This window comes from Cottoperca gobio, chromosome 4, assembly GCF_900634415.1.
Source record: "Cottoperca gobio chromosome 4, fCotGob3.1, whole genome shotgun sequence".
NCBI lineage: Eukaryota > Metazoa > Chordata > Actinopteri > Perciformes > Bovichtidae > Cottoperca > Cottoperca gobio.
In genome coordinates this window covers 24,711,360-24,735,117 of record NC_041358.1, presented here as the reverse complement: position 1 = coordinate 24,735,117, position 23,758 = coordinate 24,711,360, and the positions used below count along the sequence as shown (strand labels likewise).

The 23,758-nt window shown below is 39.3% G+C and overlaps 2 protein-coding genes across 7 annotated transcripts in view; one reads left to right on the top strand and one right to left on the bottom strand.

Annotated features, from left to right (window-relative positions):
- The window catches only part of slc44a5b (solute carrier family 44 member 5b), a 30,583-nt gene extending 16,722 nt beyond the window's left edge, over positions 1-13,861 (top strand). Inside the window, exons 4-23 of one of the 3 annotated variants that reach the window (XM_029429438.1) lie at positions 405-489; positions 804-888; positions 1,023-1,136; positions 2,123-2,183; positions 2,277-2,400; positions 2,582-2,626; positions 4,294-4,377; positions 4,673-4,785; positions 4,914-5,045; positions 5,732-5,831; positions 5,922-6,014; positions 6,353-6,440; positions 6,954-7,216; positions 7,442-7,536; positions 7,621-7,724; positions 7,818-7,891; positions 8,207-8,277; positions 8,785-8,873; positions 9,525-9,609; positions 11,246-13,861. In XM_029429438.1, coding sequence (XP_029285298.1) covers positions 405-489; positions 804-888; positions 1,023-1,136; positions 2,123-2,183; positions 2,277-2,400; positions 2,582-2,626; positions 4,294-4,377; positions 4,673-4,785; positions 4,914-5,045; positions 5,732-5,831; positions 5,922-6,014; positions 6,353-6,440; positions 6,954-7,216; positions 7,442-7,536; positions 7,621-7,724; positions 7,818-7,891; positions 8,207-8,277; positions 8,785-8,873; positions 9,525-9,609; positions 11,246-11,328 — 1,988 coding nt within the window. In that variant the 3' untranslated portion in view covers positions 11,329-13,861. Of the gene's footprint in view, positions 1-404; positions 490-803; positions 889-1,022; positions 1,137-2,122; positions 2,184-2,276; positions 2,401-2,581; positions 2,627-4,293; positions 4,378-4,672; positions 4,786-4,913; positions 5,046-5,731; positions 5,832-5,921; positions 6,015-6,352; positions 6,441-6,953; positions 7,217-7,441; positions 7,537-7,620; positions 7,725-7,817; positions 7,892-8,206; positions 8,278-8,784; positions 8,874-9,524; positions 9,610-9,907; positions 11,187-11,245 lie in introns of those variants that run through there. The other 2 variants (XM_029429437.1, XM_029429439.1) reach the window with 2 other exon arrangements.
- Positions 13,862-13,905: 44 nt separating this feature from the next.
- LOC115006860 (LIM/homeobox protein Lhx8) lies at positions 13,906-20,692 on the bottom strand. Of its 4 annotated transcripts, XM_029429441.1 has the most exons (9): positions 20,407-20,692; positions 19,653-19,730; positions 19,029-19,154; positions 18,698-18,819; positions 18,104-18,324; positions 17,444-17,547; positions 16,281-16,376; positions 15,280-15,469; positions 13,981-14,455 (listed from the first exon to the last, which is right to left on the bottom strand). In XM_029429441.1, exons 1-9 carry the CDS (start codon positions 20,485-20,487, stop codon positions 14,379-14,381), a joined length of 1,095 nt encoding a protein of 364 aa, XP_029285301.1. In that variant the 5' UTR covers positions 20,488-20,692; the 3' UTR covers positions 13,981-14,378. The 4 variants fall into 4 exon arrangements, with proteins under 4 accessions (XP_029285304.1, XP_029285301.1, XP_029285300.1 ...); XM_029429444.1 differs by lacking the exon at positions 19,653-19,730 and having other exon boundaries at positions 13,906-14,455; XM_029429440.1 differs by lacking the exon at positions 13,981-14,455 and having other exon boundaries at positions 14,538-15,469.
- Between the last annotated feature and the right edge of the window lie 3,066 nt (positions 20,693-23,758).

Genomic DNA, 23,758 nt, shown 5'->3' with positions numbered 1-23,758 from the left:
TCCATTGCTGTCTTGTTAAATGTGATGCTTATTATTCTATCCTTGGTGAATACACACGGACACACTCAGCATTGGACTGATACTGAACTCATATGTTTGAGGATTTGATCCCTGTTGATTATTATAGGACCTTCTTTGATCCTGCTGTACTTTAATAATAATACAATGCATGTCTTTAGGTTAGCTTATCATTTTCTCTGTTAAATAAAAAAACACACACAAGCTGTCTGACACTCCAAGACTGGTGGCATGTGTCATTTATTCTGAAAAGGAGGGTAATGTGTTGACCTTGTTTGCCTCGGTGGGTCAGTACGACTGCCCGTTTCAGAAGTGTGTGTCTAGTGTGGTTACACATATTAAAATCCATGCAGTTTAAACAAAAAACTGTTGTGCTTTGTTTCCAGCCTGGATCCATGGCGACCCCAGGAAGGTCGTCTATCCAACCGACAGCCATGGTCAGTTCTGTGGCCACCAGAACACCTCCAATGCGTGAGTAGAAAAATATCTTTCTTAAATGATTGTACACTGGAATAATTATGTTCCCCAAATTGTCTGTCAGCTCTCAATCGTTATCTTTACACTCACAAAAGGATTTGACCACAATACATGGTTATGGTTTGTGATTAATTATGGCAGGCTTTACTGCACAGCACACTCTCTCCCTCTGTGTGTAGGTGTGTGTGCGTGTGTGTGTGTTGTGTGCATGTTTAAATGCTTGCTGATAAGACGTTGCAGTCATTTCTCAGTCTTTTGAATCCTTCTAATCAGACTCCTCTCTTTATCTTCATCATTTGTCTCCACAGAAACAAAACCAAATTATTCTACTTCAACATGTTGAAATGTGCCAATCCTGCAGTTTTGATTAACCTCCAGTGCCCTACAACCCAGGTAAGAGACTGAATGAAACCCCTTCTAGCAGCACATTTTTGCTTTGCTTTATGTTACTCGCCAACCTTTCCTCCACGCTTGATTATGCAAGATTGATGGGCTTTCTCATTAAAAGCATGTGTTGCGTCCTCTAGCTCTGTGTCTCCAAGTGCCCTGACAGATTTGCAACTCTCCTGGATGCGTGGAATACCAACAAATGGGAGTATTACAAGCAATTCTGCAAGCCGGGCTTCCAGATTAGCAGTAAGGTGAGAGACAGTGGTTAGTGGACCGTTTCGTCTATTTTGCAAACTAAATGAAAATATATTTATTGAACCCCATGCCCCTTCTGTATGCAATGCTCACTCGCTGTTATGCTTGACAGCCAGGTATGTGTGTATCCCAGTGTGTCACTTACATTTGGCAGGCGCTGAACATGTGCATAATTGTAGAAAGGGTTACTTAATTACAAGTGCAAAAAATAGATTTCATAGATTTCATGACTTTTAATCTGTACAGTGGTTATAATGAAAAGCTAAATTAAATGTGCTTTGAGAGAAGTGAGCTAGCAGCCCGTGATGCACATCACAGCTCCGTTCTGTCGGTTGGCAGCAGTCAGTGACGTGACGTTGATACAATGCTGTGTAAGAACCAGAAAGTGAGGTGGTGTGTGGGAGCGCCTAACAGATCAGTCGTACTGTCTGTCAATTAAATCATCGATTTCCCTTCCCACATCATCCCAAGTATGACAGTGTTACATCAGACAGGATTCAATCCAACCTTGTTTTGTCTTCAGGAGTACTAATATTAATAATACTAACACTGCAATTATTGAAAAAATTGAAAGTTGCTAAAGTAAGATATGTAAGGGAGATTGCTTTTATTCTAATAATAGGATTTATTTTTATTTTTTTTGGAAAACATGCTGGTGTTATACATGTGAGTAAATATCATTTTTGTTCACTAGACTAAAATGTGAATTTATGTTACTTTTTAAGTAAGAAATCAAAATGTAATACAGTATAAGAACTTAAGTGAACCTATTATTAAGTGTGAATTAAAATAATTGTTTTACCTCATGCAAATGATAAAGTGCAGCCATGCCTACAGGACGGATTCAGATACAACAGAACAGCATAAAAGGATTTGTTATTTGAATGGAAAAGGTCTTCCTCTTCGTCTCTAACTATGATAAATACCATGGCAAATCTCTTATTTTCAATTGTTGTGTCGTCTACCTTTGTTTCACTTTCAGTCAGTTGCAGAAGTCATACGAGATGAAGACTGCCCATCTATGATCGTGCCAAGCAGACCTTGTAAGTGAATCTGAACTACTGCAAATACTGTGACTCGCAAATGGCTCACTATTTGTTTGCCAAGTCACTAAAAAACAACAAATGTGTTTTCAGTTCTTCAACGGTGCTTCCCTGATTTCCTTACAAGAAATGGAACTTTAACTGTAGCCAATCAGAACATCTTCAAAGACGGTGACAATAACAACAGAAGTGTCAACGACCTCAAAGATGCTGCCAAGTAAGATCTGCTTCCCTGCAGCGGAAATCTTTATCCTAGTTATTCAACCAGTTAAGTTATGTAAATAGAAAAAGTCACCTATATTATATTGAGAATTGGCTTTCTTGCTGTAGTAAAAGAATATGCATAAATAATTTACCCTGTAAAATAAAATGTTTTAAAACTGTTATACTGTCAATAGGGCTGCCAGCTCTGCACCCAGAGAGCTCTGGACAGATATTACAGGGTAGGACAAGTGGGCATGGCCAGGAATGTGTCCAACCACATTCAGAGTCATTTGCATGTTTATTGCATGAAAATGCAGCTTACCCGCAAAGTTCTACTCTTGAACTTACAGGGTACAAGCTTACAACAGCTGCTTTGTAAATCTACGCTATCAACATGCTAATGTGCTGAGACGAGCTTTACCGTATAGATAAGCAGAGAAATCCTTTTATTTAATCCACTGAGCTGATATTATAAACGCACACCATTCTGTGTTTGCTGTGATCAACTTTAGTTTGACCTTGAAAGATAACGTGCTTTCATGCTTTTCTTTTTGTAGCCAAGTAACTGCCATGCAACACGGAGTGGAAAGGTCTGATTTATTTCAGCTTTTTAACTTTGCCTCCGCTGTAGCCAGTAGCTTTGTGTGGACTAACCCCCCTTGTTCATCATGAACAATCTGCTCCTTGTTCCCTCCACCTGCATTAGTGGGTAGAAATTAAGACGGATTAATATGACACTGTTTTGTGGCATATACTGTATGTACCTCAAAACATCCAGTCATCTACTACTTTGTGTGTCAAATAAGATAGAGAGTGCTGTAGTGCCCCCTGGTGGACATTAGGTTTGCTCCCTTAATCTAGGTATTGACTGCAGGTTTGGTAACAGTGCTGGATATGATCCAAAGTGTTGTCTATACACGGGGTTGCAATGACCTTTGGGGAGATGAATTATATCACGTCAATATATAGTTGGATTCAGAAACGCTTTCAGTGTTCTGTTTGTCCCGTAGCAATGTTAGCGTGTCCTCTTCCCCTCCTCTGTCTGTCTTTGGAGACTCATTTGAGTCAGAGGGCAGTGTGTCTGCAGTCAAACTTTTCAGCAGTCATGTTCTGACATTGAGTCTTGTAGTTATATTTTCCCTGTAGAGTTCTCAACATCAAAGTGTGTTTCTGATTTCCACTACCAGAGTTCTAGGAATACACGGATAGAATTGGACAATAAATATGTTTGATTTTATGCAGAATTATTTGTCTTTAAGTGGGATTTTTTCTTCGCCCATGGAAAGTTTAAGTGAAGTTTTCAAGATCAAGTAATTTGAGGTATTTTAATATGGATTTATTTAGGTGACAAGTAAAACATATCAACAAACAACCTCATTTATATTGAGACTGTTATGTTGAGTATTTGAAGCTCTTATTTTGTTTTCATTGGTTATCAAACACTTGACTGTGAACAGAAATGAATGTGTTCTTGATGTGACGCATTAAGACGTGCTCTTCCACTAGCTGCTCCTCTGTATAACATCCAATAACATGCTGCTTTACCATTTACCGCCTTACTGAAGGCATTACTGCTCCGTAGTGCTTCAGTAACACTAATGCTGTTTAGTGGCTCTTTGATATGAAACTTACAATATTTTCTCCAGACCCTCATGACCCAATACGTAGGTCTTAAAGCTGAGAAAATCCAGAGCATTTTGAAACTGTATTTATCTTTGTTTCATAGTAAGAGCATTAAAGATAAATAAAGTGTCAAAATGTTCTTGAGAAACCTTAAGAAATAACTTATTAGAGGCAGTAACACAAACCTGCCACAATCCCTCTCTCTCTGTCCTTATTAAATCCTTTGTGTGTCACCTCTTCTCTTTCCCACTCCTTGCCATCTCACCGTGTTGCTCCATCACAGAGGGATCGCCAATCTGCTCAATGCCAATGAAGTTGGCATGAAGGTCTTTGAAGATTATGCAAATTCCTGGGACTGGATCCTCGTGTAAGAATGTGCTGTGGCTCTTGTTGATTTTCTTGTTTTCACTTCTCTTTATGGATTATGTGCTCCTTTTTGTGGGTGGAGAAAATGATCATCAGTGAAATACATTATGAAACCTATTAACATTTTTAACCTGTAACTTTTACGTTGAAATAATTCCTACTGCTTGGAATTTGAAATAGCACCTGATAAGTTCCTATTAACAGAACATCTTATTAAATATGTTTTAAAGTCTAAATGAATGAATTAACTTAATTCCCATTAAGTATTACATATGTTGTTGTTGTTGTTGTTGCAGTGGTCTGGTGATAACCATGGTAGTCAGTCTGGTCTTCATCCTGCTGCTGCGTTACACAGCTGGCGTGCTCCTGTGGCTCATTATCTTTGGTGTCATCACTGCGGTCGGCTTTGGTGAGTATTCAGTGACTTCATCTTGCCATGAGCAGTTCTGTTGTCATGGCAAACTGTGGCCGATTTAGATTGATCTCACTTTGTTGCATCCTTTCTTGGCTTTCATTCTTTCTCTCCGTGTCTCTCAGGTATCTGGCACTGCTACTGGGAGTACAGCACTCTGACCGGGAAGCCAGGTGCTGATGTCGCCATCTCTGATATCGGCTTCCACACAGACTTCAGCATTTACCTTCAGCTGAGCCAAACTTGGCTCATCTTCAGTATGTTGTCGTCCAACACCATGCATTTACGTCACACTTTGGATTTTATTATGTGAACCCAAACCCTTATAGCCGCAGTGCAACGCTCATCCCACTAAGTTTTGCTCAACCATAATCAGTTTTAAATCAGTATTTTTACTAACTTTGGTAAATCTTTTTTAAATGTTAAAGTGGCATCTTAAAACATATTTGTGTCTCTAAAATGATTTGAGTTTTTTTTTTTACTTTGCCTCCGCTGTAGCCAGTAGCGTTGTGTAGACTAACCCTCCTTCATCATCAGGAACAATCTGCTCCTTGTTCCCTCCACCTGCAACAGTGGACATGAATTAGAACACATTAATACGACTGTTTTGTGGCTTATATCTACCTCAAAACATCCAGTCACCTGCTATGTTGGGTGTCAAATAACAGAGTGCTGTAGTGCCCCCTGGTGGTCATTAGGTTTGCTCCCTTGATCTAGATTTGAATGCAGGTTTGCATAACAGTGCTGGATATGATCCAAACTTTAGTCTATGGACAGGCTGGAGTTTATCAGAGGTGTTCTCAGTGTTCTGTTTGTCCCATAACAATGTTAGCTTGTCCTCTTCCCCTCCTCTGTCTGTACTTAAGAGATTTATCATAGGGCAGTGTGTCTGCGCTCAAACTTGGTATGTGTATTATGTGTAATAATGTCCTTTGTTTTATAGTGATCTCACTTTCTGTGATTGAGGCCATCATTGTGGTCATACTGATATTTCTGAGGTCGAGGCTGCGCATCGCTATTGCATTGCTGAAGGAGGGAAGCAAGTAAGTCTGGATAAAAGCTCTGAAGACTCCTCGAAAGTTAAATAGTGTGTTCGATTCTTTTTTTCATACGTACATCTTTCTTGTTACTAGGGCCATCAGCTACATCATGTCCACTCTCTTCTACCCCATCATCACCTTTTTCCTTCTGGCCATCTGCATCGCTTACTGGGCCGTCACAGCCGTGTATCCTTCTAAACTGTTGCCACGTTGATGAACTGTTTCATTTAGAGAATTCTGCTGCGCTCACACAGTCTGCCATTGTTTTATTGTAGAAACACTACATCAAGTTCATTATCCACAAGATCGTATATATAAATATGTATCAGTGAACACACCTTGCACTACTGTAATAGTTATAGAGAGTAGATGGTTCTTCTTTCACCTGGTGTTTTATGTTTTTAAAAGCAAGAGACAAATCGGAACAATCTTGTGTCTCAGGGAATCAGTTAAAAACAATATATCAGGGATCGCTGGGTGGATGAAATGTTCTTTTGTGTTGCCCTTAACTAGTTTGCCCTCAGCTTCTTAGCATCATCTGGCCATGCAGTCTACAAGGTCACCTCTGCTGACGATAAATGCACGTATGGCAACCTCACATGCAGTCCAAAGGTGAGTCCCCCACCCTCTTACACAATGAAGACCATTTAATGGAGAAAAACTTTTTTTTTTCTTTATGTGTAATTTCTCTGCCACTTGAAATATTTCCTGGTCAGACTGTAATCGATCAAAGAAAATGTAATAGCTTCTTCTTATCGCCTACAAGTGAAATCTGATAGCTGGCAGAGAGCTGGTAGAATCAATCTCTAACGCTCCAATGTAAATGGAGTTCACATTAGTCGCTGACAGCTATGAACGACTATTTGACAAATGTTATTCATCAGCCTGCCTGTCCCCCCCCCCCGGTTTGTGTGAGGTAATGTGAGAGTCTAAACACATTTATATGCTAGTCGGTCACACACGCTTTAATAAATGCAGGATTACCTCAAAGACATTCAGTAGCAAATGATTCATTAACATGTGAAGCAGAAGTTCAGTTCCTAAAACATTTAAGCAAATATTAAATCACATTACTCTTGTCCGACTACACATTAAGATCAAATATGTTGCTTTTCTCCTTTCCAGACCTTCAGCCAGACCAATATTACCAAAGTGTGCCCCGGGTCACAATGCTTGTTTGCCTTCTACGGTGGGGAAAGCGTGTACCACCGCTACATCTTTGTCCTCCATCTGTGTAACCTGTTCATGTTCCTCTGGCTGGCCAACTTTACCATCGCGCTGGGCCAGTGCACCCTGGCCGGGGCCTTCGCATCATACTACTGGGCCCTGAAGAAGCCAAACGACATCCCTGCCTGCCCCCTCTACTCCTCTTTTTGCCAAGCCATACGGTAAGGAGCTGCAGCAGGTCACTGTGGTTCATGTCAAAGTTAAGATGCTGTACAAATATTTACCCATTAAAAGTCAAGTTTGAATTAAAGTAACATTTGGGACTTGCCTGCTTATCACATAAACAACAAGAAAAAAGGATTTCTCAATACAAGCATCTATTAAATCTACAATTATTACGCAAATGTTCAAATATCTATTATAGCATTTGGTTTGTGGTGTCACAGTTACCACACAGGTTCTCTTGCCTTCGGTTCTCTGATCCTCGCTGCGGTGCAGATGATCCGGATTGTTCTCGAGTACATGTTTCACAAACTGAAAGGTAAGCTGTAACTCTTAAAAGCACCGATCTTACGCAGTTGAACGATCATGTCGAATGGGAAGTTGATGATTGATGTTTTCCCAGGTTCTCAAAATTCATGGGCTCGATTTGTGCTTTGCTGCTTCAAATGCTGCTTCTGGTGCCTGGAACGTTTCATCAAGTTTATAAACAGAAACGCATACATTATGGTGAGTTCAGAAGCATCTGCTTTGGACTCTGAATACTTCAGTTACAGTAGCTTGTCTCAATGCGTCATTACTCAACCTTTCTCTCGCCAACAGATAGCAATATATGGAAAGAACTTCTGCACCTCTTCCAAGGACGCTTTCTTCCTTTTGATGAGGAACATTGTTCGGTAAGACCTTTCTTGTAGGTCTGTGTAAGATCCATGTGTCTAACAAAAGGTCAGAGTACAGATGACTTGCTGTGGAGACAGTTAACATCCGTCTAAGGGGGGAAAAAAAGATATTTTCATTTGGGTGGATTTTCTAAATGTAAGTCAGTGAATCAAGAAATCAGTGTTTCAAGCAGTTACACATTTTTCCTCATTACAAATACATCATGTATTTAATGCTGTGTGCACTTTGTGTGTGTCAGTGCGTGACATTGACTTCTCTGTTCCTCTGGTGCCTGTGTGTCTCCTCCACTCTCTGCTCTGCCTCCTCTGAAGGGTGGCCGTGCTGGACAAGGTGACAGACTTTCTGCTCTTCTTGGGAAAACTGCTCATTTCAGGAAGTGTTGGTGAGTTTCACATCACACGCAGTCTGTGACAGACGGGATGAGGTATCCTCCTGAGCATTAGGTGGATTATAAATCCTCTCACTCCCAGTTATTTCTGCTATACTCTATTTCCACTTAGTTTGCACACATAAGTAGAAGTTAACTGTTGTACAAGGTCGTCTGCCGGTCTGTGAAAAGAAATAAATCTCTGACATTCATTTTTAGCAGTCCTTAAATTCAATTCAATTTATGAGATCTTAATTTAAATCAAATGAGTCCTAGCTGTCACCCTTACGAATCCCTGTACGAAAAAACATTGTACCATTTGTCCTTAGGTTTCCCTAATGTAAGATGTATTGATCTAAATGTACCAGAACCAGAATGTGTGTTTGTAAGAGCTTCATTTTTCCACTTTGAACCAATTTGTGCCGCTTGTTGACCGCAATCCCTCATGTTTTGTCCTTGTTATGTTTGGTCTCAAAGGATTTATAAAGAAATTATACTCCCATGCGTTTCTATGTCTTCCAGGTGTTCTTGCATTTTTCTTCTTCACGCGTAAAATACCAGTCATTCAAGAGGAGGTGCCGTCCCTAAATTACTACTGGGTCCCCCTTCTGGTAAGCAATTAAAATGTTGCCTATTTAATGAGTAGATGTACCAGCAATAACAACCGAGACTGGCTCGAGTTGATACCGGAGGCTGTGGTGTGTTTGTATTGTTTGTTACAATAGCGAGAAGGTTTAAAATGCAGCTGCAGCATTAGTCTGACGAATACATATAATAAAAATGATTCCGCTTTTCTCATAGAATATACAACTAAAATATTTATATATATTATCTTTTGCCTCTGGGTGGTACTGATGACATTTAATACATTAGAACTCATTTATAATGCAGCCTTATAGGTGTGTTTATTGGTGATTCAGTAGGCAAGCCTAGGCAGTGGGATCCACAACAGCACGCTTCAGAGAGAACACACGTTCTGGTGTAAAGCGTGACGGATGAAGTTTGGTTTTTGCAAATGTTTGGCATGCATTAATGCACACTGGGTTTCATATGTTTCTCTTTGTGGTGGAAAGTTATTAAACTGCATTTAACACCATCTCAGTTCTTCAGATCAGATTGCACTGTTGCACAGGGTCATTAGGGTTTGTGAGTCGGTGCTTCACATCATTCTTGATGGGTTTTTGTTGTCGCATAATAAAACCCACTTGCTGAATAAATGTTGACGATGTAGCACGCTGACTTGGACCTGTTGATTCTTTCAGACGGTGATATTTGGATCCTACATGATTGCACACGGCTTTTTTAGCGTCTATGCCATGTGTGTGGACACGTTGTTCCTGTGCTTTTGTAAGTATGCCAGGTTTTTCTTTGACAGAACTTTACGTGGCACAGTGTGAGAATATGACTACTTGTACTGATACTATGATGGTTAAAGATTAAATGTCAAGTAGCCTGAATATAACTCTTTCCCTCTTTTAAAACGGGCTCTTATTGACAACTGATTCCTGCTCATTCAGCTCTCTCATTCCTGCGTGACCTGTCTGTATATTTCTATCTACTAAGTCTTTGCTTTCTCTTTCTGGCTGTCACTCTGTCTGCTATTTCTGCTCCTCCTGCCCTGTCCTGTGCTCGGACCTGGTCTCAGGTGAAGACCTGGAGAGGAATGATGGTTCTTCCTTCAGGCCCTACTACATGTCTCCCGGCCTGCACAAGATTCTGCGCAAAGGAGTGGAGGGGGACAAATTATGCGTTGCCTCCTGAACGATGCGCGTCCATTTTTACTGAACTGTCGACTCTCTCACTCACTTCTCCATATCTACCGTATGTGTGGGGGTCTGGACGTTTGAGAGCAAGTACTGTAGGGCTAAAACATCAAAACTGGATGCATCCCAGCTCGGTCAGGGATGGCCTGGACATGAAAGGACATGATATTTACTTCAGTTCCACCCAGAACAGACACGGGGGACTAGAAAAGACCAGTTTACTTCTTCTCTTGAGCCAACTCAGATGCTTGCCTTTTTTTCTGCCACGCTTATTTCCTTTTTTCCTCTCTGTATTCTCTGCTGACCTCCGCCTTACCGAGAGGGTACATGTTAACTCGCAGGACTTACGCATAGGCTGAGATGAATATGATACGAACATTTTTAGACAAACATAAGGACCTTAAGATGTACAGATGCCACCGATGGACTACGGCATAAGGCTTCACCAGGACATAGTGGTGGAGTTATGGGACACCCTCTTGTCGCACTTTGGTCTTCTAGTGTAAAATCATGTTTTGTATGCACTTTCACATATGGGAAAAGAACCATGTGATTTATTTCCTCTGTCAAGCATGATTATTTTGCTGGCTGTTGATGTTTGGTTTTATAGGTTGCTTTGATCCACCGTATTTATACTAACACAAACACACAGATCCAAAAATAGTGTGTAATTCTGCACTAAGCAAAACAAGTTTCTCTTATTTTACATAATTTAAGAAAAAGGTCGCAATCATTTCAAAGTTTCCATTATGCTCATAGATGTTCCGTAAACCAGACGGAGACTTTGTGGGAGGTCAAGACTTCAAAAGACATATTATGGTTTAAATTTGAACAGAACCTGACAGTTTTCAGGAAACTTCTGAATGCAGCCACTAGTTTATGTGCCTAGTTGTGAAAAAAAATCAAATGTTCCTCTTATTATGTGGTTTTAGACCTAACACCAGGAACCTTTTGCGATACAGTTTATAAAGGATGTCAAAGCCATTTTTGGTAAATTTTGTATTGGATGGTTCAGATGTATTGCTGTTTTAATACTAAGTATAATACACGCATCTATCTGGAGGTTATTCAGTGTTCTTTTTGTATAGGAGAATTTTTTTTATCAATGAAACTCAATGAAAATGTGAATAATTTGTTTTTGAATAAACATAAATGGTTTAAGTATTTTCCAGTGCAATTTCCATCTCAGTTTTTAACATGTTGCTGTTGCTGACTCCTAGTGTGGGATCTGGAGGTGAACGACGGCTCTGAAACCCGACCTTACTACATGAACAAAAGCTTGAAGTGCATTCTCAACAAGTAAAACGTCAAGACGAAGGGCACCAAATAGAAAAAAAGACGAAAGGTGGGGGAAGGAGAAAGACTCGAGGTCATTTGCCAAAGCATGGTACAGGTTTATGTGGCAATACGCATTTTGCCAAATGTAATTTACTGTAAGTGTACACAAGTTGCAACTGTACACTAAAATGGACAAAACTGTAGCAACTCTAAAATTAGATTCACCCACATGCTAATTATCGACTTGATGGTTTGTTGGTGTTTACTCCAGAAGTCAGTTTCAGTTTACAACGTCACACCAAGTTTTTGTAAATATGTATTTTTTAAATGTCATAGTTATAACTGATATATATCAGTATGCTTTTTACAGCCACAGTCTAACTCCACAGTAAGTTCCTATTTATTTCTTTATTTAGATTGTGGTTCACGGCAGCAGTTTTTGCTCTTAATCTCTTGTAGTGGCCAGTTCCCACCACGTGATGGCGCCAGTCATTCACACGTTACGATGTGTACTGTTGTTGAGGTGTGAACGCGCTGCTGATTGAACTAGTTTTTCCATGAAATGGTCAAACGTCAGCTCACCTGTGTATTGTGTTATCACAGATTTTTTACCTCAAATTGTCTCATATTGAGAAACAGTGTCCTCTGTTGTCATATTGAACTGTCAAGGACATAATGTCACAGCAGTTCAAAGTACTTCGTTCTTTAAGTGCCTTTTTCTTAAAATTGCCACATTTAGTGTCTAATTGCATCCTGCAGCTACATAAATAACATTTTAGGATGCTTTTCTGACATTTTTTAAATAACTTTTTTCCCCACCAGTGATGGAAGTGCTTGTCTTTTCCAGATGTTAGAGATGGGAATGAAGTGAAGTAGAAGGATTGTTCTGTTTGGTGGTTTGGAAGCATTTCACTTCACCATAAAGTCACAGGTTTATTATCGGCTGCGTCCCGTGTCCAACCAGGCGAGAACGCAGAGCCTTGACTTGTTACACATGAGTTTACAATGTGTAATCTCATAAAATGTATATTAGTAGTACTACAGGCTCACCCCTTTTTAAAGGTGGCTCTAAAAAAGCAGCTTCGTTTACAGAGAACAGTGGCTGTGGTCAATTACATTGCACTCCAAAACTGCAACATTTCTACAGATTAAATATACACCTGCAGTATAATTAATAAATACTTCTCTGCTGTCCGCTTGTGTGCTTTGTATGTTTAACCAAAATATGACTAAATATGCTGAACACACAGATGGAGAGCAGAGAAGTGTGTCTAAGCTGCTGGAAAGCTTTTAGGGGTTAACCTTCCATATGTTCTACGATCAAAATAGAGCAGGGTAGCGTGTCACCTTAATTCTGATGATTATTGAACAAAGCATAATACTGTTATGAACTTTATTTGAAACCGTGTTCAATCTTTGTGTCCGTATGGTTGGTGGGGCTCGTCCCTCATAGTATTACTAAGTTATACTAAGGTATAAGTCAAACAACTTATTTTGTTAATCAATTTAAAAAAGAATAACAAACTTACCTTTCATTGTACATTTGTTGCTTTTGGAAGTTTGGAAGCACTGGAATCAGACAAAGCTTGCTGTTGTGAAACAGCTGTCAAACTCAGTTGTGCATGACTGTTTGTATTACTGGTGAGCCAGTAATGTGGAAGATGCAGTCCGTTGGGAATTTTGGATTAGTTGAATCAGAATCTCCGTCATGCTTGATGAACTTCTCTGCAAAACGAGTTTTCTCTGCAGGTTTGGGTTTCACCAGGTTGTTGGTAAAGTTCCTAAATGGATTCAAGCATCACTTGAAATGATGCTCACCTTTTAGATCTTTGAGATGTTGACTCATGTTTGTGAGTCTTTGAATCGTGTGTGTGTGTGTGTGTGTGTGTGTGTGTGTCCAACGTGAGAACCTGCCCTCATGGTTCCTCAGAAAGACAGCACCGCCAGGCTCACACACCTTCTGCCGCAGTTTGAGCTGAACACGCTGGGACACGAACAACGTAACCATTCAGTTAAAGCAAAACAACTCTGCTTGGGAATCTGAAAGGGGAGAAATGATGCATGTAGTGTTGAGTGTGGGATATTACGTGTGCAGTTATCTATTCTTTATACTGAATAACTGCTATACTCCCAGTTGAATTGTATATCGTTATGTTCACGCAACTCAGGTGTAGTTTCATTCCCATGAGGGTGAATACCGAAAGATCTGATAAGTGAAGTATAAAGAGTGTTTTTATATGCCTCCCCCCATCCCTCGCATGTCTGGAAATTAGATTCTTTTGGTCAACCACAGTCAACAAGTAGACACAGGTAAAATGCTCTCTTCATTATGTGCGTCACTTTTCTCACCGCAAACTCTTAAAAGTCAAACTGAAGATGCAGTGCTCAAACCTGTCAAAGCTCCAAACGGTTTTATTTATTGTGCAGAAAGCTCACAGTACGGAATCCTCTGTCTTCTATTTATTTATACAGTAAATGTTGCATGTGTTTTTTAACCGAATATATTGTATTCAAATATAGATGTTTCTGTTTTATATCAATAAATAGTTTTTCTACTATGCATTTACTTTCTTCCCAGATTCTTAATATGCACATTCGGGTCTTTCCACCGTCAACACTGTGACTGGATATGACCATGAAAAGATCTCTTTTCATTCATTCATCCCGGGTTTGTGAAATTAGACATTTATTTTCAAAACAGACTTCACGTACAATAAATAAATTAAATTGCAATATTCAAACACTACTGTACAAACAATTTCAAGTTCACCTTCATAATGATTTGACATGTTGGGGGTCTGGTCACCTTCCATTTCAACATTATACAGTACAAATAAATTATAGTCATCCATAATATGCTCAACAGTGAATTAAGTGTTTTCAAAGGATGTCGACAGGTAATCAATCACTTCAGTTCAAGGAAAGGAAAAGTTTGATGGTTCACTTTTCAAATGAAAATATATTTACCACGGAGATCTGAATACTGCGGCAGCTATTGACAGACGAGCGCTGGTGGATGACTGTGTGTGTGTGTGTGTGTGTGTGTGTGTGTGTGTGTGTGTGTGTGCGAGCAGCTCAGGCGTGAGACACAGGCAGGGAGGTCATGGCGTGGGCTGGCAGCAGCGGTTGAAACATGGATGGAGGGGAGTGTACTGCGGGCACACACAGAGAGCACTGCAGTCATTACAGTTTCCATAAATTATATAAAAAGTCTATGTATAGAATTTAATTTAAGACATTAGTAAAAGCTTTAGTGTCGTCTTTAAGCTTCTTTTGCCTTATTTCAATCGTTTGATGGATATTGTTTATAGATGATTCACAGCAATATAAAAATCCTGATTATTTGAATGTTGCCTTAGAAAAATAGCCAAAAATAAATGTGCATTTTCTACACAGCCGTGGTTATGACCACTTTTTGTAAGCAGTTTATATTTTCTTAAAACTTATGGTGACTCGTAGGGCTTTACATAAATATACAGAAAGCAGCAACATGGGATTGTTGGAATAAAGACATGAGCCGTGAAACCCACTGTACGAATGAACGAAGGAAAGTATAGGGATAATATGGTTTCAATATTTAATTATGAATTAATCAAATATAAAATGCAATCTTTCCCCTGATCGTATAATGCAACTTTAAAATCTCGTCTTTCTTTTTGATGTTCATCTTATATTCAGATGTTTTGTTTTTTTTATTCTCTATGCTCTCCTTCCTTTTTTATTTATTTAACGTAGCTATATGTTTGCCACTCACTTCTTTCTGTGACATTTCTGGAGCCAAAGGATCAATCAATAATGCAACTTAAAAAAAGGAGATAATTGTCCATCTTTCTTTGTGTTAGAAAAAGTCCCATTTAAATAAACCAGAACAATATAATATTTCAAATGTTAAAATATGAATTTGACATGTAGTTTTTTATGGTAAGCAGTGAACCACAGTAAACGCTCTTAACATCATGAAAAGGCTGGTGCTCACTGTCTATGAAGGAGTGTAGTGCAGAGAGCATTGATCCCTCCGGGCCTCCGTAAGCTGTGTACTGCAGCTCCTCGGGGGTCGGGGTGGGCTGGGAGAGGCGGCTGGACTGCAGCGAGGTCATGGGGGTGCTGGAGTTGTGGTTGGGGCTCACGTGCTTCTTGTGGCGGGCTCTGCAGTTCTGGAACCAGACCTGTCAGTTTACAGGACAAACACCTTTTACAGGGCGGCATTTCATAATAACAGGAGCATGAAAGAAGCATCACAAAACACAAAGGTGAATACTGTGGGGGGGGTGACGTAAGCTTTATCACTTCTGCCCCTGGTGACTGAAACTACTGTCATTATCAAACAATTATTAAAAGTGGGTTTAAGTCTCACAACCAGTGATTTAAAGCTGTGTGACTGGAAACACGGCTAACTACCTTTACACAGCTCGCCCTTAGTTATACTACATACTGTGTTTACCTTGACTTAATAATACGTTATATATGTATAATAATGTTCTGGTTCTCACATGCATGACTACTGCAGGCTGAGAGCAGTAGTCTGTAATTTATTTATTACAGACTACTACAACGACTGCAGTTACTGCATACTGTGTTGATTGATATTTTACATACATTTAAAAACATATGAGCATCTATTGAAATACAATGCAATGTTATGGATTAAACTGTGCAGAAGAATATAACCATTAAATGCACAATAATACAGCAATAATCATAAACCAATAATACAATAAATATTTATAGTATGGAACATTTAAATTAGTCAGAGAAAGCCTCCAATCAGGATAAGCTTTTATCTTTTTCTTTATTCAGTATAGTTGAACACAAACAGGTATTATTTGAAAGCATATAAGTAATAAGTAGTTTCTCTCTCTTGGTTTTGTACATGTTGCACCAGCAGATAATGGCTGTGTTTGAACTCTTCTCTCTAAGTAGGATCATACTGTATATTCCATCCTCCATCGTCCCCTCGTGCGACGCTCCTTCACTGACCTGTATGACTCTTCGACTGAGGCCCGTCTGCTCCGCCAGTTTCTGCAGCGTTTGGGCGTCTGGGTTGTTGTCCTGAGCAAACTGTCCCTGCATCACCTGCATGTTCGCAAAGGTCAAAGACAATCAGTTCAATAACACACAGGTTTGCTTTGTTGTCGTTTGAGGAAGTGCAGCTTTAAGTGCTGTGTGGAGATTTGACCAGTTTGTCACTGAGGGTTAACGAGGTCTATCTGACAAAGACTATGTCTCAAACGGCTTTAAAGTGAACAGGGTCTATCTGCATCACTAATTTATGCAGATTTTGTAGATATTTGCTGAGTCAGTGAGATCTACACATGTTCAAGCATCATTTTAGTATCACAAAGGTCTATCTGCTGACAACCAATAGCAGGGCGAGAAATTAATCACGTGATCATGTTAAGCACAGGACGAACTTATTCAAAACGTTTTGCTGCCAACTGTTTTATATGTAATCTAGATAGTAGTTCAAGTTAAGATCATTAGTAGTTTAACAAAAAGTCTTTAAAAATCAGATTTATTAGCAAATATAAAAATTAAGTTTCTTGCCACGTGGAACTTGTGTAAATATTTTTAGAGTTTTTAAAATGTTAAAATACAGTTGAGGGTTCAATTTTCAATTTCCAGGAGGGGAAATGTCAGATAGACCTTAAAATAGTGTTAACTTCACTACCTAGTGTGCAGCATGTGATATGTCAACATTGGTTGGAATTGGTTTGATAGTGTCATATAGTTCATACACGTTATGTGCAGATAAACCTTGTTCACCCTCAGATGACGCACTGCTTTTAACAAATCATGGTTTTAGAGTAAAGACTGTCAAATACACATACACACAAATGTGAATTAAAAAATAACAGGGTAATTAGGGATTCGATTATAGTGCCCTGAATGCAACATTATTATTAATAATAATTTATTTGTATTATTATTATTATTATTATTATTATTATTATTATTAATACGCAAGGTTTATTAAAATTGAAAAACCTTGTAGCTAAACTGTCATCACACAACAGGACGAGCCCAATGTTTTTAGGTTCAGTTATTTCGGCCAAACATGTAAGAATTCAGTGTTTTCTCAGCACAATTGTATTTTGTATTATTTATTTATCTGTCTGTTAAATGTGAGGATGAAAGTTAACCTGCAGCTGGTCGGCGGTGAAGCTGGTCCGGGCTCTCTTGGAAGGTTTCGGCTGGTTAATCTCCTGTTCGGTGGGCACAGCCCCCTCCATGTTAACACTGTTTCCTGCAACAAGAGCAGATTCTCATATTAAAACATCTTGAAATATTAAGCAAAGAATATAAAGTCTGTATTACTTTTGAAATGCAGTATTTTAAATAAGGCTGGCCTTGAAAGAATACATTCTTAGTCGACTAACCCCAAATATTTGTCAACAAATCATTAGTTGATTTAATCGACATGTGAGTTTCTCCACTAAAAATATTGTTTTTAAATCGACTAGAAATAAATCTTAGTCAATTAAGACTAAAACGACCAATTAGTCGACTAAGAGGTGGCAGTACTAATGTTATACGTGTTCAATTAAAAGAGCAGCATGCAATAACCATATTCAAAACCATTTAAAATCACTTTAAATTAAATAAATATTCCCGGGACATGATATTATAAATTCAATCTAGGTTTTTAGTCATTTCTAATTACAGCAGACCTAATGAGTTAATGATAAAACAGTAACAAGTCTTGAAATTGAAGTTCTGTTCCGGCTTCTCGGCACTGCTTTGTAGACTTAAAGTCAAGATAAGAACCGAGTCTTCCAGAGAACCCGGGCCGGCCGGCTCACCCTTCTCCACGGCCCGCTTGAGGTTGTCCAGCATGCAGTCGTAGTGGACCCTGCAGAGCACCTTCTCCTCCACCAGAGCGAACTCCTCCCCGGTGGACAGCTGCCTCTTGCAGGAGAAGCAGGCGAAGCAGGCCAGGTGGTACACGTTGCCCTTCGCCCGGCGGACCCAGTCTGTGGAGTGGATGTTCCGGCCGCAGCACGCGCACCATGTGCCGTATCTTCTGCAGGTGAAGGTCACGGTGAGCAAATTAGACACCCGCATACAGTTCGCTGCCTGAGGCCATTTAAAGGCTTCAACGCCGAACAGTTTTCTTTTCGGCATTTTAAAGGCTGATTCCGATTTTCTTTTTTTTTTTACTTTAATATCCTTTGGAAATAAAAAATAAAATAAAAAGAGTGTGGGGCTAAAAAAATAGTTAAATATACAGTATATCAAGCAATGGCAGGGTGAATCATAAAGTCCTATAATTATTATTATATTTCTAAATGTGCAATAAAATATGTAACCTAATTATTAAGCGGTGCATTCCATCATTTCGTTTTGGTAGCCTCGATTGTCGTTTGACTTGCACTAATACAAATCGATGCACATACCTAAAGTAATCCAGTTTACAGAAAACTTCTTTTTCTTTGATGTAGCAGCTCGTGTGGCTGCCAAGTGAAGTTTGGCACACGCTGCAGGAGAGACAGCGCACATGCCAGCACAAGTCGTTAACCTACAGCAGGGATAGGATAAATTGGCATAAGTCAATCATGGTAAACTCGATGTATACACGCAAGAATACCCGCGTGAGCTTTAAAAAAAAAAAAAAACACAGAAATCCAAATGCAAACGAGAAAAAGGCCGTAATCCAAAATTAAATGGGGAAAAAAGTGCTCAAAAAAATATATACAACAATGAACTTTCACACCAAAAAGTTTTCACCTTTAATAAATATTTATCCACAATGTCCTCGTTGCAGCTCGCACACACAGCTCTTCCTAACAGAGGTGCAGATGCCATGGACTGCAGCGACGACGCGTCCTCATCCAAAACTTCCACCGGTGCGCCCTGAAGGGATCAGACCTGCGGTTAGAAAGTGACTCACAGTGGCGCATCCACGCCGTACCGACTGTAGCCTACAGCATGGGCTACATAACATGTTTGAACTCAACACCACCCGTTTACTGTCTACAACCTCGTAAACAAACTGTAATAAACTACATTATAATTATAGTAACTATTCTCAGATTCTAGTTTTTCTGGCTCAACTTAAATATTGTTGTCAATATATTTAAACATAAAGACAATTTACAGAATAATATAAGTATCCAAAATGGCCATTTTAAAAACAAAATCAAAGTGAAATCTCACTCATTGCCTAATTAGCTAAAACAAAGTAAGCTAACTTTACACGCTAATTGGAAGAAGGCCCACATGCAGCATAGATATTCTTATTTATGTTTCTCAAATTCATGAATATTTCAAACTTTATCCGTCAAAAATCGTTGATTCTCAAGCTGTTTTTGCAGAATAAAGGAAGCTTTAGCTGCAACATTTAACTCCTACCATAATGTCTCTCCCGTCCTCAGTGCATTTGCCTAACAGCTCTTCGTCTCCTTTGCAATCTTCACACATGACGAGAAGCTACGGCGGGGAGAGGATGCAGGTCTGTCAGACTGTCGCAGCTGCCTTAAATGCCCCCTGCTCCATCCCATAAATATCATGCCTTTCACTTTTCACCATGACAACGCCGGCGTTTACCAAAATGACTTTTAAAAGAGAAGGATAGTCATTACGTACATAAACAGACAACACTTGAGCTAATACTTATCCTATGTGCATTATGTTCTTGAGATCTGCATTTGTGATTCAGCCCAGTGCTCGCTCCCCCTGCGCGCGTGCTGTGGTTAAACACCACAACACGCCAATTTCACGTGTCAATCAAAAACACAACAAAAAACAGCGCGAGGTCTCAGGGAAAGGGGGATTGATTTTTTTAATAACAGCAATTAAAAAAGACTAAGTTCGCCACAAACGGTGAAGCAAAAGGTGAAGAGGTCTCATTAACTACTTGAGTTTTTAATTGCAGAATTCAGGGAGGGGTAATTTTCTTCCGACATTTCTTCAAATTGTGAAAATACTGAGCTGTCAGCGCGTGGAAGGCCGGCTTTTAATGACAGACTGAAGCCCACTTTGATTTAATTGGTAAAGCAATTTGGACTAATATTTAATCTCCGCCGCGGTCTATCGGGTATACAGTGAGTCACACCTCAGCCTGCTGATATATAACTTACCTCTGTCTTTAATTGGCTTTACTCACCTCATCGTTGGACAACAAGGATCCGTCTTCAGTCTCGTGTTTAACGCAACACTCTACTTTGATTTCACTTTTCCAGCGCATGTCTGTGTCCAGAAGTGTAAAGCTTCCCCAGTTTCAAAGTAAAAGTGCTGTTATTCTTTCTTTCTCCTCCAGGATTCCTCTGTTGCTTCTGTTGCCCTGCACTGTTTCCAGAGGGCGGATCATAATTCATATTTCCCTGTCCTCTGTGGCCGCGCCTCCATTTGGAAATAAAACGTATTGTGTGGGTTTTATGTGAGATTTGAGGGATGGAAAAATCCAGTCTGTACAGTTATATTCCTATAGATATTTAATTTATTGTTTATTTTTTTTTGAAAATGATATGGTTACCGGGCATACAAAATAAAATAAAGATAAAAACATCAACAAAACAGAGAAAATGTTCAATCAATTCATAGGATATAATTAACAGATGATGATACATTAATTGTCACATCTAACCTAACGTATACATCATTTTGTACATTGTAAATTTTATATTTGCCTTCATGTAACTCCTGAAAAGACTTTATTTTAATGTATTTACTCAAGTACTGTAGTCTAAGGAAATGTACATTTGAGGTACTTGTACCTTTGTTGCAGGCTTTACTTCTATGGAGGGCAAAGATGCACTTTTATTATCTGACAGCTTCAGTTACTCTTCACATTAAGATCTTACACGGGCAAACAAAACGTGATCATCTAATACAATATGATGCATTTTTATACAATCATCTGCACGACAGTATATAACAAAGAAGCTCCATCACAACCAGTAATAACATGCTCAGTCCTGTACATGCTCATCAACAATAATGATCCAGTAATATGAAATATATAATAATATAAAACTCTGAAAGACGTCATTATGCATCACAAGTACTTTTCCTTTTGTGTGCATGTTGCTGATAATACTTCTGAGCTTACATTACATCTTTGAATGCAGGAATACTTCGTCCACTACTGCTAATCGGCCCTTATCATGTATCTTTGAGCAACATGTGATATGTTTATTGAAGGCTGCAAGTCTTCCAGTTTGCTCTAACTGAATGTCACTGACCTCCAGGCTCCTAACATTTCATATATGTCATTTACAATTATTTACAGTTTGAGACCATGGCCAGATTCCCCTAATCTAATTGGCCTGTGGCCCCTTAAAAACGGAGCAATGTTTACTTGCAACCTCCCCTTGTTGATTCAAAAGAAGAGGGAAAATGCATAAATATGTTTTATTTCTGCTTTCCTTATCAAAATGTGCAAACACATATTGTGTTTTAAGATCTAAAGAAGAGAGGTTTAAATGTTGATTTTGCAATTATTATTATTATTATTATTATTATTATTTTACACATACAGCAGTGTGGTCTGTGGGAACCAAAACAATAAGGAAGTAAAGCCAACTAAACACAAGGGTTAAGTGTACTTGAGTAAATGTACTTAAGTACTTTCCACCACTGCTCTTTGGCCCTCCAAGTGATTTTGCATCTTCAGCTGCAACACAAAATAGAAAATCAGGCCGCCCACCTGCTTTAAGTCTGTATGCAAATCATGTCTGGTGTTAATCTACCTCCCAGCAGTGGCATACGTTACATTTAAGGGGTGATACAGACACTTTATAAGGATTCAGGAGTGACAGGAGTCTCATAAACAAACTCTTTGGGTTACTTGAAAGAAAACACACAGTTGCTTACTCTTTTTATCTTTTTCCACTCACTCATTCAACCGAGTCGCTCACGCAATCCCACCCATCATCACCCCCTCCACACACACACACACACACACACACACACACACACACAACAAAAAGGATATTTTCTGTCCTCGGCTGTTCAGATGGGATAACAGTCCAACCTGCACCGGCATGAGTCTGCATCCGTATCGCACCATCGCAGAGGGGATAAAGGAGTTAGCGTGCCTCCATCGAGATGTGTCCTGTTCCACCTGGTGGAGATGAATGCTCTTTATCAGATAACACATCTCAAACATTGCAGAGCAGACAGTTCACTGAAGCCTGTGAGACAAACACTGCTCCTCTAATCCTTATTATTGCTGCACACTTCAAGCTGCAAAAAAAAAGTCCTGCAAAAAAAAAAACGGCTTTATTTTTGGCCTTCGTGACGAGGTCAAAGGTGAGAGGAGAGACGCGACGCCTGCAAGAAGTTATAATAAGTATAATATCAAAACAAGTTATAGCCGACCTACCTGGAAAGCATTTTATCATGAAAAGACTAATCCTTTCTGAGACATGAAAGCCTTTATCTGTAGAATACCTGATACGAGCACAGATGTTGGGAAAGATGAACATCTGAGCGTGTAACAGTTGCACGTGTTAATACTCCACATCGCACGGATCACTTCCTAAATGTTTTGCACGACAAAAACAACGTCTCATCTCTCAACAATGCTTACAAACTTGCTCTACTGCTCTGCTGCTTTACTTCAGGCTGTGTGTGGCTTCACAATATGATCCAAATATACTCCTCCGAAAAGGTAAGTCAGTGATTACGATGGCGTGCAAGACAATGGCGATGTGTCATGGTTCCAAAATGCGGTCAAAGCCTTTGAAAATGATGCAACTGAGAGCTTATTGTTACATTGTGCTACGTTTAGCAAAAGCTGCTTTAACTGGGAATTTTATTCATAATTGTTTTCCTTTATTTGAAGGCTTCTGAGAGAGCTGGTGAATATAGGAATGATATGTTAAAAATAATTACTTTTTTATAAGAATTGCTTATAAACATTATTTTGAACTGAACAGTTTCAGAATCTCGCAACAGAAAATGAGCCGTCAGACGTCTCTCGGGTCTAAATGACCACGAAGCACAAGTAAAATCTCAATGCAAGATAACAGACTGTACATCTTGTCTGTGAAGGACACGCGTATAATATATAAAATGTGTAATATTTCCCTTTTTTGGCATAATTTTTGGGTTTTAAAAAGGTCAGACGGAAATAAAAAAAGGAAAATAAATATGATTATATATATTTTCACACATACAGTAGTGGAGTCTGCGAGGCCCCCCCCCCCCCCCCAAAAAAAAGAAGCCTTATTAACATTGAATAAGCAGAGCCCCGTGTTTGTTTGACACAATTACTCTCAAAGCTTCTACCAATATTTCTACATCTCCAAACAAGACATGGCGAGGAAACACACATTGCCTTGTTTCTACATGCAAAATGATAAATACTTTTTCTTTTAGAAAGTTTCATTAACAAAGATCTATAGGCTGCCCAAATGCAGGAAGAACGAGGAATGTGGCAGAGAAGCGGTGAGCGTTTGGCCCCAGTTAGCCTCTGCAAAAATCTCCTAATTTGCTACTTCCACATGAACCTT

Excerpts from the sequence above, each read along its gene's own strand:
- LOC115006860 (XM_029429440.1), bottom strand. The coding sequence starts at position 20,487 with ATGCGCTGGAAAAGTGAAATCAAAGTAGAGTGTTGCGTTAAACACGAG. Across the intron at positions 19,731-20,406 it reads CCTTGTTGTCCAACGATGAG|CTTCTCGTCATGTGTGAAGA; the intron begins GTGAGTAAAGCC and ends TCCCCGCCGTAG. Across the intron at positions 17,548-18,103 it reads CAAGCGGGCCGTGGAGAAGG|GAAACAGTGTTAACATGGAG; the intron begins GTGAGCCGGCCG and ends CTCTTGTTGCAG.